Consider the following 15,115-nt stretch of genomic DNA (forward strand, 5'->3'; position numbering starts at 1 on the left):
GTGGCCTGTGGGAATCCCGCAAGCAGGATTTGAGTGCAACAGCGTCTCTCCTTCCCTGGAGTTTCCAGCAACTGCTATTCAGAAGCAGACTATCTCTGGTTATAGTTTCTCTCTCTCCATGGGAGCTAGTTTTGTAGGAAGTATTCAGAAGCATTGTTGCCTCCAGCTGTGGAGGCAGAACGTAGCGTTCATCTTGGCTAGTAGCCATCAATAGCCCTCTCCTCCATGAAGTTATACCGGTAAGTACCTTCCTCAGCAACAGTTAAGCAAAGGGACCCCTGACCATTAGGTCCAGTCATGACCGACTCTGGGGTTGCGGTGCTCATCTCACATTATTGGCCGAGGGAGCCGGCGTATAGCTTCCAGGTCATGTGGCCAGCATGACAAAGCCGCTTCTGGCAATTGGCAAACCAGAGCATCACACGGAAACGCCGTTTACCTTCATGCCAGAGCGGTACCTATTTATCTACTTGCACTTTGACGTGCTTTCGAACTGCTAGGTTGGCAGGAGCTGGGACCGAGCAACGGGAGCTCACCCCCTCACGGGGATTCGAACCGCCAACCTTCTGATCGGCAAGCCCTAGGCTCTGTGGTTTAACCCACAGCTCCACCCGCATCCCAAGTCCCAGCAACAGTTACCTAGGAACAATTATTCAGGAATATATCCTGTTCTCACAGGGGCCAGTCATATGCGTATAGGAAGCCTGCAAGGTGGATCTCAAACTACAGCCATTGTTTTTATCCAAACAGTCTTCTCCAACCTAGTGCCCTCCAGATGTTTTGAACCACAGCTCCCATCAACCCCAGCCACCATGTCTATGCTAGTGGAAGATGTAGTCCAAAACATCTGGAGAACTCCAGGGTGGAGAAGGCTGCTTTCAAATGAGCTCTCATCACGTCTGGGCAGTGGGTGCAAGGGACAAGCCTGACCCCTCAAAGGGTCTGTGGTGAAGTTACCTTTGCCTGATGCTCAATTTTGTAGGCCGTCTGTTGGAACTGCCTGATCTCTCGGATGATATGGGAGATCTGTGCAGAAAGAAAACAAATCAGTGCTTCTGTTTGTGTTGCTGGAAATAAAAGTTGTTGGGGAAACACTCAAAGCTCATGAAAGAAAAGGGCCTGATGCTGGTGGGTGGGGTAATCAGGCGGTTCATATCTTCATGGACTATCCTTTTGTCAGGCTATTCTTGACATCTGATCAGACTTATGAAACCTCCTTATGATTTGCCCTTTCTCCCTGCCAAAAGGCACTGTGCCAGGAAACTTACCATCCTCATTTTGGAAAAATTCACGAGGCCGTCTTCAGTGTAGTTGGGGGTGCCCTCCTCAATGAAGGCCAGGTCTGTCAGGTACATCCCTAGATATGGGACGCAGGGTGGATCGCAGCTGGAATGGAGAAAAGAAGTCCCACTTATGTGATGGGCACCCTGAGTCAGGATCCAATGGTCACCTCTCTTTCTCCTGAGTTTCCTCTTTGGCCACAGTTCATACAGGCACTTTCCTCACTCCATGTCAGCTCAGATGGGTTCATAAACCATCAATACAGATTATACCCTGCAGGGAGAGCTTTTGTGTCACCCTCACATCAAGTCTGGTACTTAAGAACATAAGGAGGGTCTGATGGATCAGGTCAATGACTCATCTAGTCCAGCATCCTGCTCTCACAGAAGCCAACTGGATGCCTGTGGGAAACTGGCAAGCAAGATTCGGACACAAGAGTCCTCTCCTCTCCTGTGGCTTGCAGCAACTGGTATTCAGAAGCATTGCTGCCTCCAGACGTGGAGGCAGAGCCAGTGGCCATCAATAACCCTCTCCTCCTCCCTGACTTTGTCCAATCCTCTTTTTAAGCCATCCAGGTTGATGGCCATCACTGCTGCCTGAGAGAGTGAATTCCATAGCTTTAATTATTAAATGTGCGAAGAAGGGATTCCTATTATCTGCCTTGAATCGTCCAACATTCAGCTTCATTGGATGCCCACCAGTTCTAGTCTTACGAAAGAGGGAGAAAACTTTCCCTGTTTCCATGCCATACTTTCCAGTGTAGTCCTTCACATCAAGTATGAATGAGTCCCCAGCTTCGCAGACCCCTCTCCCTTGCGCAAATAGGAATGTCTTGGAACTCTGGAACTCTGAGATTCTCTGCATTCAGTGCACAGGCCAAAGCATTCTTCCCTGCCCTCTGAAGGGCCTCTTCTCTTTCACAGTCTTTCAAGCCTGGTTAATTAGCTGGTTTCCCTTCCCCTTGCTCATTAGGGGCGTGCAAAGTCCCAGGGGCTGGAGGCCCAGCTGTGCAGCATGCCACCCACCATCTCCACCCCAGCCAGAGCAACTCCTCACTCATGGAGTGTGCTATGGGAGCTGACCAGGGAGGTTCTTCCCTCCAGCTCCACATTTCCAGACCTGGGCCTTTGGAGACACAACCCTTGATACCTTCAGCTTCCTTGGAAGGAGGGCTTCTAGGTGGCTCTTCTGCCTTGGCTGAGGCTTTGAGCAGGGAGAGATAGTGTTGTGCAGTGGTTAGCGTCAAATCCCTGCTTCTCAACCTGACCTACTTTCCAGGGCTGTTGTGAGGACTAAGACCTGGGTGATCAGGGTTCAAACCCCCCACTCGGCCATGAAGCTCACTTGGGTGACCTTGGGGGTCACCCACTCTCCCTCTCAGCCTAGCCTACCTTGCAGGGTTGTCTAGGGGGTTAAACAAGGAAGGGGAGGACCAGGTGAGCCACCTGGAGCTCCTTGGAGGAAAAAATGTGGAATATAAATACAAATAAATAAATAGAACTGAACTTTCTAAGGTCCTGGCAATATCAACCAAATACCTAGTGCGAAGGAGCACTTGCTGGACATGCTCACAGGTGTGCCATGCTTTGTCATTCTGTGTGTGTGTGCACATACCTCAGACGCCACACAAGGTCTCACATTTTGCCAACGAAGGCATTATGGGCACCACCCACAGGCGGACGAGCTCTGGTGCCGGCCACTTACTTTTTCAGGGCCTCCCTCAGATTCTTGAAACGGCCTTCCGAAGACACCAGGCGCTGCAGCTTGTCGATCAAAGCTTTCGTCTGAAAAGAAAGACACAAGGCAGAAAGTGCAGGCTCTGGTTAAGGAAGAAAGAAGAATCCAGGCTGGGGTGGGGCGCCTTTTTTGGGAATGATACCAAGGATCTGCTTCTGAGCTACTGAAAATCAAATGGGCACTTTGGTCAACATGGTGAAGAGGCAGGCCCAGCAAATTCAAAAAGCAGTTTGGAATCATAAAACCAGGAAGCGGGGCAAATATCAGTTGAAGCTTCCTTCAATTAGTTGTACCAAATAATCCCAGCTTGCAACCCTAGAATCATAGAATTGTAGAGTTGGAAGGGGCTCAAAGGGTCATCTAGTCCAACCCCCTGCAATGCTGGAATCACAGCTAAGTTGCCTAATAGAGACAACTGGGCTGAAGCCAACACAGAAGTTCAAAAATGGGGTGGGGGGTCACTTGTGAAATTGCCTTAAGACCACAGAGGTTCCAGCTTAACTTTTTCTTTGTGTGAATCCTCTGCAGAAACTGAAGCTGAGCCAGAAATCTGCTGCATCTGGTTGGGCTGCACTTTTGTGTTATGAGGAACCATCTGAGCATATGATTAGTATCTGCGGGGAGAATGCCAGGTCTCAGTTCCACAGCAAAGAAGGAAGTTGAGCCTCCTAAGTGGTCTGGCAGGGATTTCTGGAGGAAAGGAGGAAGCAGGAGGAGCTACACAGAATAGGCCAAGCAAATCTCTCTGCTGTGGCTGCGGGACGGGTGTGTGGCTACATAGTAAAAAAAATCTCAACACTCCACAGCTAGCATGCGCCTCTGCACATAGACTGGCATGCAGCAGAAGTCAAAGATCAAACAAAGCCAGCCATTGTGCTGGGCTGGGTGGATCGGTGCCCAGTTCTCATGATTCTGAAGGAATCTGCATTATCAGAAGCTACCAAGTCAGACCAATAATCCATCTAGCTTTACACTCACTGGCTCTCCATGGCTCTCCAGAGTTCTGGGGGGGGGGCTCCCATCCCTACCTGGGCATGCCACCAGGAACTGAATATTTGACCTTCTCCATGCAAAGCAGATGCTCAGCCACTGAGCTACAACCCTTTTCCCTGAATGATTTTAGATAGATGATAGATAGATAGATAGATAGATAGATAGATAGATAGATAGATAGATACGGTAGATAGAGAATTGTGTTTGTTATTGCATCAATTTTACTAATGGTGAGCATATGCATTTAAATAATTAAAAAAGCAACAATTATTTACTTATATTATTATTTACTACTACGACAGCTCTCAACATTTCAATATATGAGCGTCAAGGATTCTTTAGCTGAAGTTCCTGCCTTGCAGGGGGGTTGGTTCAGATGGCCCCTGGGGGGCCATCTTCCAACTCTACAATTCTATGAGTCCAAAGTGACCCCAGAGCCTTGCCTCATGCTCCCCGCTGGTGTACCCACCTGCTTGGACACCTTCATCCACGTTTTCTTCAAGCGGAAGATGGCACTGCGGTTGAAGGCCGAGGTGATCTCAAGGACTGCGTTGTAGTTGTGCAAGCAGCGGCAGATGTCAGCCACGGCCACCCACTTTTCGATTGCGCTCACCCTGGCGGTGATGTCCTCGTTGTGGAGGATCTCGGAGGCGATCAGGTTGCTAATCTGCAGGGGGGAGGAGAGCCACACAGCTCAGGACCGCCTGCGTGCCTTTTAAAATGTTTGCAGAGCCCTACGCTCAAGCACAAAAAGATGAGGACAGGAAGCCAAATATACTTTTGTCTTAGGGGCACATCATGGACTTGACAGGGCTCTGTGTTCAAAGAACTTGTCTGCAGGGCTGGCTCCTAAAGCCTGAGGTCGCTGGGTTTCACCACATGTTTTTTGCTGGACGCGAGTGGCGCTGTGGGTTAAACCACAGAGCCTAGGGGCTTGCCGATCTAAAGGTCGGCGGTTCGAATCCCTGCAACGGGGAGAGCTCCTGTTGTTCAGTCCCTGCTCCTGCCAACCTAGCAGTTCGAAAGCACGTCAAAGTGCAAGTAGATAAATAGGTACCGCTACAGCGGGAAGGTAAACAGCATTTCTGTGCGCTGCTCTGGTTTGCCAGGAGCGGCTTAGTCATGCTGGCCACATGACCTGGAAGCTGTACACCGGCTCCCTTGGCCAATAAAGCGAGATGAGCGCAGCAACCCCAGAGTCGGGGTTCTGGATCAAGCCAACACCCTATCTCAGGGGTCAGGAACCTTCTTCAGCCGTGTGCTGGTCCACCGTCCCTCAGAGCATGTGCTGGGCCAGACTATATTTTGTGGGGAGAAATGAACGAATTCCTGTGCCCAGAGATGCATTTTAAATAAAAGGACACATTCTACTCATGTAAAAACATGCTGATTCCAGGACCATTTGCAGGCCGGATTGAGAAGGTGATTGGGCTGCATCCGGCCCATGGGCCTTAGGTTGCCTACCCCTGCCTTATCTACTTCAGCTTTCTGTTCTCACAGAGGCCAACCAGATGCCTATGGGAAACCAGCAAGGAAGGCCCAAGCACAGGAGCACTCTCCCTTTCAGTGGTTTCCAACTGTGGAGGCAGAGCATAGTTATCATGGCTGGTAGGCATCAATAGCCCTCTCCTTGACGAATTTGCCTCACCCTCTTTTAAAGCCATCTAGGTTGGTGGCCATCAGCTCCTCCTGTGGGAGTGAGTTCCACCGTTTAACTATGTATTGCATGAAGGAGGACTTTCTTTTACAGTGGTCCCTTGGTTTACAAACACAATTGGTTCCGGAAGTCTGTACTTAACCTGAAGCGAACTTTCCCATTGAAAGTAATGGAAAGTGGGAAAGGCAGAAAGAGGGAGGAGCAGAGGTCTGGAAGTGGATGTGGGAAAGAATTGGTGTGGGGTAAAATTTTTAGTTTAAGGTACTTTTTTTGGTTTATGAACAACGGTGTCGGAATCTTGGCCTGTTAAAGGATATGCTGATCCAATTGGGAGGAGGGACATTGGGGGGGGGAAGGAGAGATGTTTATAGTTTAAGGTTAAGAGCTTTCTGGAGGGAGTAAAAAGAATGGCTGAGGAAATATGCTTAGAGTTTGTTTTTGAATAATTTTGGTGATCAGGAGGTGTTTGGGTGGAAAACTGCCTGTCTCCCCCTTCTTACTCTTGGTACCCAGTGGCAGGGGGTGCCTTGAGGGGAGAGGGAAGGGTGGAGGGAAACCCAGACACAAAAATGGAACCTTTTGACTGCTGGACTCCTTGGGCTACCCCAGTGGCAGGGGTGGGGGGGCTCAGAGGGGGACAGCATGAAGAAGGAGGAGGATTGTGTTAATATTATAAGAATAAGATTCTGAATTGGATTAGAAAACCCGCCATAACTATGTAAAGAGGTTGGGAAATCCAGGAGGAGGAGAGTCGTGGAAGCCATTAATATTTTTCCTTTTTCCTTTTTTTTTCTTTCTCCCCCCCCTTTTTATATTTTTGCTTTTTTTTTTCCTTTTTTCCTTGTTTTTCTTTTTTCCAGTACAGTGAAGAAATAGCTGGGGGATAAGCCAATCCCCAGAGATCCTCCGCCTTTGTCCTCTCAGTGGCAGGGGGGGGATGAGGGGGGAGGAAGGAGGGGGGAGGTCAAACCCAGCTTAAAATGGACCCCTTTGTTCCCCAATACCCATGGGTCTCACTGGTGGCAGAGGTGGGCTTGTGGGTGGAGGGAAAATGAAGGGACAGAGTTTATGTTGTATACTTTGTATGTGTTTTCTTTTTCTAAAAATTAATAAAAATTATTTTTTAAAAAAATGAAAGTAATGGAAAGTGGATTAATCTGTTCCAGACAGGTCCGCGGAGAACTTAAACTGAAAGTACTCAAACTGAGGCGTACTTAAACTGAGGTATGACTGTATATGCCCTGAACCTCTTGGTGAACTGTAATTCAGCATAAAAAGGGAGGTCAATAAGGGGGATGGAGCTTCAGTCTTCAGTAGGATAATAATACCTTTTATTAGGGCAAAGGAAGAAAGTGCCACAACATGTGGCAAGCTTTGGGGTTCTCCCAAACAGTTTAAACATGGCAGCCTCAGTTCGAAGGTCAGTTTCAGAGAATTCTGGGAGGCTGAAATGATCATAATATCATTATCGTCATCTATGCTGTTCTGCATTTCATTTTCACCTGGCCTCAGTTTTAACAATCCCTGCCCTGCCCCCTGCATCTGCCTCAGTCTTTTCCAACCATATGTGCATTTTTGGCACCTCAAGAGAAAACTTCGGCTGTAATCCACAAGTGGTAATGCTATTTAGAAGAGGGAAGGGGGGGGGGGGTTCTGGAGACTGGTTTGGCCAGTTGGCCATTTGCTGAACAAACATCAAAGCTTCCCAGCCATTCCCTGTCAAGCAAACCCTCTGAAATCCTGCCAAAGTCAAACTTCTGCCTGAGTGCTTTCCTTCTGAAAAGGAGAGCAGGTCCAGATTCTTCTCACAGGAGGAGGAGGAGGAGTTTGGACTTGATATCCCACCTTTCACTCCCCATAAGGAGTCCCAAAGCGGCTAACAAACTCCTTCCCCTTCCTCCCCCACAACAAACACTCTGTGAGGTGAGTGAGGCTTAGAGACTTCAGAGAAGTGTGACTAGCCCAAGGTCACCCAGCAGCTGCATGTGGAGGAGCGGGGAAGCAAACCCGGTTCACCAGATTATGAGTCCACCGCTCTTAACCATTATACCACAGAGGCAGATCTGGGAACAAGGAACTCCCCACCCTGGCCACCCACTGACTGCAATGCTATGCGACACCGCTCCCTGTTCCCCAAATTGGGAGCAGTCCCTCTTGCATCTGGACTCCTCCATGGCTGTTCAGAGTCCTAGAGACCAAACTCACATCATTGAAGTGCTTGGTGTTCTTCATGATGTACGGAGTCCTCTCGTTCTTCTCCAACTTCATCCAGCCTTGCCCAAAGAACTCTCTGAAAATGCAAAGTGATAAGAATATAAAAATGTTAGAAGAGCCTGCTGGATCAGGCCAAATGGCCAAATCTAGTCCAGCATCCTGTTCTCACAGTGGCTACCAAGATGTCCCCATGGGAAACCAGCCAGCAGGATCTGAGCCTAGGATCGGGATCCTAACCTACCTCACAGGGATGTCGTGGGGATTAAATGGGGAGGGGCAGGGAAACATGTATGCCACCTTGAGCTCTTTGGAGAAAAATGTGAAGAAGATAAATGCAATAAAAAGATAAATATTGCCTTCTCCATACATGCCAGAGATGGAAAGGAGGGGGGAAAGAAGCCTCTTTGTGACTCACTCATAAGGGATGGTTTTGAAGACTAGGTGATCCAGCAAGGTCATCTGCTCTGCGATTTCCAAAGCAGAGTGGTTTTCAAAGGGCTCCGCCTTGACTCCCGCAGCCTGGAGAGAAAGAAGACAGCCCCAGCATTTATTTAAGCCCCTCAGTGGAAGCAAAGACAACAAGTGCAGAATCTGCTGGCAGCAAGCAAAGACCCAGAGAGCTACTATGGGGAGGTCCCCTTTCCTCCCAGGCCTTGCTCGGCCTCTTCTTCAATGGGGTGAGCATCTATGCATGTGTGTGTGTGTGTGTGTGTGTGTGTGTGTGTGTGTGTGTTGCAAGCACCAGCTAGAGCAGGCATCCCCAAACTTCCGCCCTCCAGATGTTTTGGACTACAATTCCCATCTTCTCCAACCACTGATCCTGTTAGCTAGGGATCATGGGAGTTGTAGGCCAAAACATCTGGAGGGCCGCAGTTTGGGGATGCCTGAGCTAGAGTCACAGAGGGCTCACCCTGAGGCCCATTGACATTGGAGGCCAGGCGGGCAATACCTACAAGATTGCTTTACCCCGAATATTCCCATTCGACTGCTTCGATTCACAGAACCGGCACTGTTACAGGTGCCACAGAGTGGCAGCATCTACATCTTGGAACTCCCTGCCAGGGGCGCCAACTTCGGCCCCAGGTTATGGGTGCCTAATGGCACCTGCAACATAATGTGATGTCGTGACATCACGTTACATGAATGCGCCGCAGCAGTGCTTCTGAGGCCTGGCAGGGCCTCCGACATGTTTGCAGAGGTCTTGCGAGCCTCGGAGATAAGGCCCAAGGCCTTGCGAGACCTCCAACACAACTTCTGGTTTGTACTGGAAGTCGCGCCAGAGGCCTGGTAGGGCCTCTGATATCGCCTTGGAGGTCACATCAGGCCTCCGACACGACTTTCGGTAGAAACTGGAAGTCACGTCGCAGCCTGTGGGTGCCTGGGCCCCAGGGCCCACTATAGTTAGCGCCTATGCTCCCTGCCTGTTGACATCATGCACACACCTTCACCATACTCTTTTCAGCAGCTGCTAAAAACACCATTGTTTAGACAAGCCTGCCCAGATGTTAAGAAAGCTGATACAAGTTTTAGTCTGTTTTTAATCTATTGATATTTTTTTGAAATTATTTCTGTTCATTTCTCTTCTTGATTTTTTCAAATCTTTCTTGTAAACTGCTTTGAGGCTAGTTGGTTTTTTAACTATTAAGTGGTGTATAAATTTTACGACAATAATAATAATAATAATAATTTTATTATTTGTACCCCACCCATCTAACTGGGTTGCCCCTGCCACTCTGGGTGGCTTTCAGCATATACAAAAACATAATAAAACAGTAAAACATTGAACAAAATTAAAATTAAACAAAACAAAAAATAAACAAACTCCCGCTGAAAAAACAAGAGGCAGCATGACAGTAGTGCTGAGCTCGGACTGCAGAGGCCTGGGCTCCAAGTTCTGCTTCATGATGAGGATCCTCTCTAAGTGGGGGTTCTCCCCCCCCCCCGGATGTCAGTTCCTCCTTTGAAATCCTGGTAATGTCTGGATGTATGACAGCCCTACCTTAGAAGTTTGTTGGTGTGAAAGGGGAAAAAATGCCACTCTGCACTCCATGCAGCCTCAAGCCTGCACCCCAAAGGGCTCCTCAAGTGCTTGGCACTCTGCACAAGTTTTGCCTCTTTGCACACACAAGAAGGGGAAGGGATCTAGCTCAGTGGTAGAGCATCTGCTTTCCCTTCACAGAATTACAGGTTCAAACCCTGCATCTCCAGGTAAGGGTGAGGAGAGACTCCCTGCCTGAAACCCTGGAGGGCTACTGACAGTCAGTGTCAATAATATGGCCTAGATCAGTGATGGACAAACTTGGCCCTCCAACTGATTTGGGACTACAACTCCCATCATCCCTAGCTAACAGGACTAGTGGTCAGGGATGATGGGAGTTGTAGTCCCAAAACAACTGGAGGGCCAAGTTTGGCCATCACTGGCCTTGATCAGGCATCCCCAAACTCGGCCCTCCAGATGTTTTTGGGACTACAACTCCCATCATCCCTAGCTAACAGGACCAGTGGTCAGGGTTGATGGGAATTGTAGTCCCAATACAGCTGGAGGGCCAGGTTTGGCCATCACTGGCCTAGATGGACCAAGGGTAAAGCAGGAACTTCCTGCGCAAATGAAAATGCCCCCTGCTCCTCCGCTTTCTTGCAAAGCAAAGCGACATCTACTCTGTTCTGCTCTTCTCTTTGGTGGAATTTCCCAAAGTGGTTTTGTCTTGAGCTGGGCTCTGGACTAGAAAGCCCTCACTCTCTTTTCCTTTTTGCTGAGAAAAGTGCAGGATGTTCCTGAATAAGCCACTTGACTCCTGGGCAGGCAGCCCATTTGCCATCCAGGAGGGACATTCCTGTTCTCTGCTTCACTTCTAAAGTGGCTGTTGAAGAATTTTGCCCCCAAACTTCCAGCATTGGCTCACTGGTGCAAGCAGTGAGTATCCTTAAAATGGCCTCTTTGCATGATGACCGGGGAGTTACACGAAAACCACCCAAAGACACTTAGAAAAAGCCCAGCAGGCTCTCATAGTTTATGTTGGGTTGTGAAATTCTCACTAGTGGGCAATGAAAGCATCTCTCTCCCACAAAACACAAAGAGATTGGAGGGAAATAAAGGCAGATGGGAAATAAAAAATAAGCACAGCTCTTCGTTGTGATCGTTGTGTGTGCGGAAGGACAGAAATCGTGGGAGGACAGTTACCATTTGCAGGATCTCTTCCAGTGTGATCTGATTGTCTCCAGGGTCCTCCTGAGTCAAGGTCCTGAGGTGCAAGAGAAAAATGGCAGCATTGGAATATAAGAGCCCAAAGTACATGGGAGATTTTCATTGCTTCCCCGCAGAAGCCTCTTTGCATCGAGGTGGAAAGGCCTAGGTAAAGCATCACTCCCTCTCTTTTAAAAATAATAATGTACTGCCAACCCTTCAGCAGCAGGCCCCAGGCGGATAACAGCAATTTAAGATCCAGAAACTAAAACAAATTGCAATCACAGGGATGAGGTGGGTCCTGGAAATATACATCTCAAGTTGCAAAGGCCAGCGTCAAGAGGTGTATCTTCAGCATTCTCTGAAAGCTGTATAATGAAGGTTTCGGATGCACCTCCGTGGGAAGGAAATTCCACAACTGAGGGGCCACCACAGAGAAGGTCCTCTCCTGGGCCACTCCTCATGGGCCACCACCAGTTGCCACCGCCTAGATCTACCTAAGCAGCTACCAGTGAAAAGAAGGGAGAGGGCCCTCTTGGTAGTTCCTCCATCAACTTCTGAGGAACTACCAAGAAGAACCCTCTGCGCCTTCTCACCGCTTTAGTTTCAGTGGTGGCAACTGGCGGCTCACGGGCCCAGCCCAGCCCATTGTCTCAACGCTTAACTGTACCCTGGGCTATGAGCACCCTCAGTCTCACCCACAACACACTGAGTGTGGCAGTGGAGAGGAGCCGGGTGGCCAGGGATTCTGCCCTGCCCTTGGCCAGCTCTCTCGCCAGCCGACCACAGCAGGGGAACTTGCCTGATGATGTTGGCTGCCGCCTTCCTCTCTTGTGTCAGCAGTTCTGGGTCATGGATGACTTCCTCCAGAAAGCTGATCACTTTGCACTTCAGTTCATCGTTTGTTTCAAAATCCTGCAAAAAAGGAAAACATAAATATTTGGGTGTTATTCAACTAAGCTACACTCAGGTGGCGCTGTGGTTAAACCACTGAGCCTAGGGCTTGCTGATCAGAAGGTTGGCGGTTCGAATCCCTGTGACGGGGTGAGCTCTCGTTGCTTGGTCCCAGCTCCTGCCAACCTAGCAGTTCGAAAGCACGTCAAAATGCAAGTAGATAAATAGGAACCGCTACAGCGGGAAGGTAAACGGCGTTTCCATGTGCTGCTCTGGTTTGCCAGAAGCGGCTTTGTCATGATGGCCACATGACCTGGAAGCTATACGCCGGCTCCCTTGGCCAATAATGCGAGATGAGCGCGCAACCCCAGAGTCGGTCACGACTGGACCTAATGGTCAGGGGTCCCTTTACCTTTTTACACTCAAAGTACACCTATTGAAATTAATGGGCCTAACTTAGTCCTGTTCTCTCATTTCAATGAATCGACTCTGAGTACGACTTAGTTTTTAAAAAAAAAAAAAAAAAACCACCCTCTATCTATATCAATTCTCCATTTCCACAAGTTAGAGCAGCGGCATTGCCCCCTAGGGGACGATGGGGTTATCTAGGGGGAAACACTAAGAGGCAAGGGGGTAGCGGGGGTGGGGGAGGCACTGGAGATGTGAATGACTATCAGACTTCGAGAAGCTGGAATCACTGGGCCAAGTTCATCCATCTCATTGAATTAATCAAACTATTACCAGTGCAGCTTCCTGCCTCCCACCTGTTCTGGAAGCAGCATACCTGGGAGTGCTTGGAGACCCAGTGTCTCAGGACATTGAGGACCCGGTTGGTCGCTGCCCTCCTGATCACAAACTCCTTGTCGCCATTCCTTTGGTCAGGGGGGAAGCCTGGAAGGAGAGCAAGGAGCACAGAGGAGGCCGTGTCAGCTTCAGAGCAGGGAATGGGAAGAGGTCATGCAGGGATGCCCGGGAGGATAAGCTCCAACCTAGCTGGGAGGTCAGGAGGGTTGCCCAGACCCTGCCTTCTAAGACCTGGCAAGTTCTCCTAGATGGTGAGATTTAATACTTTATTATTTATACCCTACCCATCTGGCTGGGTTTCCCCAGCCACCCTGGCGGCTTCCAACAGAATATTAAAATACAATACTCTATTAAACATTAAAAGCTTCCCTAAACAGGGCTGCCTTCAGATGTCTTCTAAAAGTCTGGTAGTTGTTTTTTTCTTTGACATCTGGTGGGAGGGTGTTCCACAGGGTGGGTACCACTACCGAGAAGGCCCTCTGCCTGGTTTCCTGTAACTTGGCTTCTCGCAGTGAGGGAACCGGCAGAAGGCCCTTGGCACTGGGCCTCAGTGTCCGGGCAGGACGATGGGGGTGGAGACGCTCCTTCAGGCACCTTCTGTGCCAACTTTTAAATGCCAGCTGAAAACTTTTCTGTTCCACCCGGTTTAAGACTACATCCTCCCACAATGGTTAATTGATGTCTGTTTTTACTTTTTTATATGTTTTTTATTGTATGGTTTTATGTTTTTATTGCTGAAACCACATATATATGTATAGCTTGGGGGGGGGGGGAATAGGCTGTATGTCAAGAGCTGTCTAAGTCCTGGAATAGCCAGTCCAGCTTTCTGGTGAGGAAACGAGCCATTAAGGAAACAAAGGGAATGGTTCTGTGCTAGATAGAAAAAGGGTGGGCCTACTCCCTCAACAGGCTGCCAGTTAGAAAGGCAAAAGGCCAGAGTTGAGAGCTGAGTTATGTGAGCTAGAAGCTGGAGGAAGTGGGCAGGCTGAAAAGGCAGAGAGAAAGAGCCACGCTTGATTTCTGTGGGAATCCATGGCTGTGGCTATAGGAGAAGCAAGACCGTCTTGGGGTGTTGTGAGCTCATCCATCGCAGGCTCAGGTTGTATATATGTGTAAATAAACCATATATCATAAAGACACCATGATTTTCGCTATACCTCATTCCAAAGCAAACACAAATTCTGGGTAAGCTCCTAGAACCCCTGGAACCTCACTCTGCTCAGAGATTGGGGTGTTGTGAAACACACACACACTCTCTCTCTTTCACACACACACACGTATGATATAGTGATATACAAATATAATAAATAAGTAAGTCCCTCATCAGCATGATACAAGTGTTTATGCCCTACCTTTCAGGATACAAATCCTGCAAATCAATCAGGCTTTTGCAAAGTGTCCCCATGGCCACTTTCTCTGCAGAGAAAGTGGAGTGGGGTTCCAAAGAAAGGGAGGGATCCCCATTCTCTCACCTGCACTGGCAAGGGACATCCTCCTGTACTTCTCTTTGGTTGGCGTGCCCTCGTTGGCGCCTGCGGTTGCGATGGCAAAGGCTGAAGCAGCTGAGAGGGCACTGCGAGTGTTGTCTAGCTCCCTGCAGGATGTCATCACGACCCCATTGTTATAGGAGAACAAAGGGAATTCTGCATCAGGAAGAGGGAGAGAAAATCCGCAGTGAGCTTTCCTCTGGCATGAAACACTCCCCAAGGGCTCCTTCCCCACTTGCTGGCTGTTAAAGGAGACTCAGAGGGGGCCAGATCCTTCCCCAGGAACTGCACTGGCAAACACTCATCGACAAGAGTCAACACAAAGCCTCTCTCAAGTGGTCTGTGCAATGGTATTCAGAAAGGCATGGCTGAGAGCTGATGTTCATCACCATATTATACAACAGGAAGTCCTTCTTCATACAGCACATAGGTAAACTGTGGAACTCACTTCCGCAGGAGACAGTGAAGGCCACCCACTTGGATAGCTTTGAATGAAGACCAGACAAATTCATGGAGGAGAGGGCTCTCAGTGGCTGCTAGAATTACCTGAGGAGTTTTTGCCCTTGACCAGTTTTGGGGTCGTGGGCGATTTGGTTGGCGAGGTCTCTGTTTCTGCCTCGTCACTCTGGTTTGGATCCATGTCAGACTCTTCTCGGACAGACATCTCTGGGCCTGGTTGGAACAAGCGGAGGCATCACTTAAGGATTTCACACAAAAGAACTTTCTGATGGCAAGAGCCCTTCGACAGAGGAACGGACTGCATATGACTGGAAATTTTGAGACGAAGGTTGGATGGCCATCTGCCAGGGATCCTTTAGCTGTGATACCTGCATTGCAGGGGGTTGGACTATAGATGATCCTACA

The 15,115-nt window shown here is 49.0% G+C and overlaps 1 protein-coding gene across 2 annotated transcripts in view; it reads right to left on the reverse strand.

Moving 5' to 3' along the window:
- Nucleotides 1–15,115, reverse strand: part of RASGRF1 (Ras protein specific guanine nucleotide releasing factor 1) — a 70,128-nt gene that overhangs the window by 1,814 nt on the left and 53,199 nt on the right. For both annotated transcript variants that reach the window (XM_035131316.3, XM_088656629.1), the window contains 11 exons: nt 14,798–14,923; nt 14,237–14,407; nt 12,745–12,851; nt 11,869–11,981; nt 11,064–11,124; nt 8,298–8,401; nt 7,874–7,958; nt 4,481–4,678; nt 2,986–3,065; nt 1,269–1,386; nt 958–1,026 (listed from right to left, as the gene is read on the reverse strand). In XM_035131316.3, the coding sequence (XP_034987207.1) occupies nt 958–1,026; nt 1,269–1,386; nt 2,986–3,065; nt 4,481–4,678; nt 7,874–7,958; nt 8,298–8,401; nt 11,064–11,124; nt 11,869–11,981; nt 12,745–12,851; nt 14,237–14,407; nt 14,798–14,923 (1,232 nt within the window). The remainder of the gene's footprint in view (nt 1–957; nt 1,027–1,268; nt 1,387–2,985; nt 3,066–4,480; nt 4,679–7,873; nt 7,959–8,297; nt 8,402–11,063; nt 11,125–11,868; nt 11,982–12,744; nt 12,852–14,236; nt 14,408–14,797; nt 14,924–15,115) is intronic.

This window comes from Zootoca vivipara, chromosome 13, assembly GCF_965207765.1.
Source record: "Zootoca vivipara chromosome 13, rZooViv2.hap1.1, whole genome shotgun sequence".
Classification (NCBI taxonomy): Eukaryota; Metazoa; Chordata; class Lepidosauria; order Squamata; family Lacertidae; genus Zootoca; species Zootoca vivipara.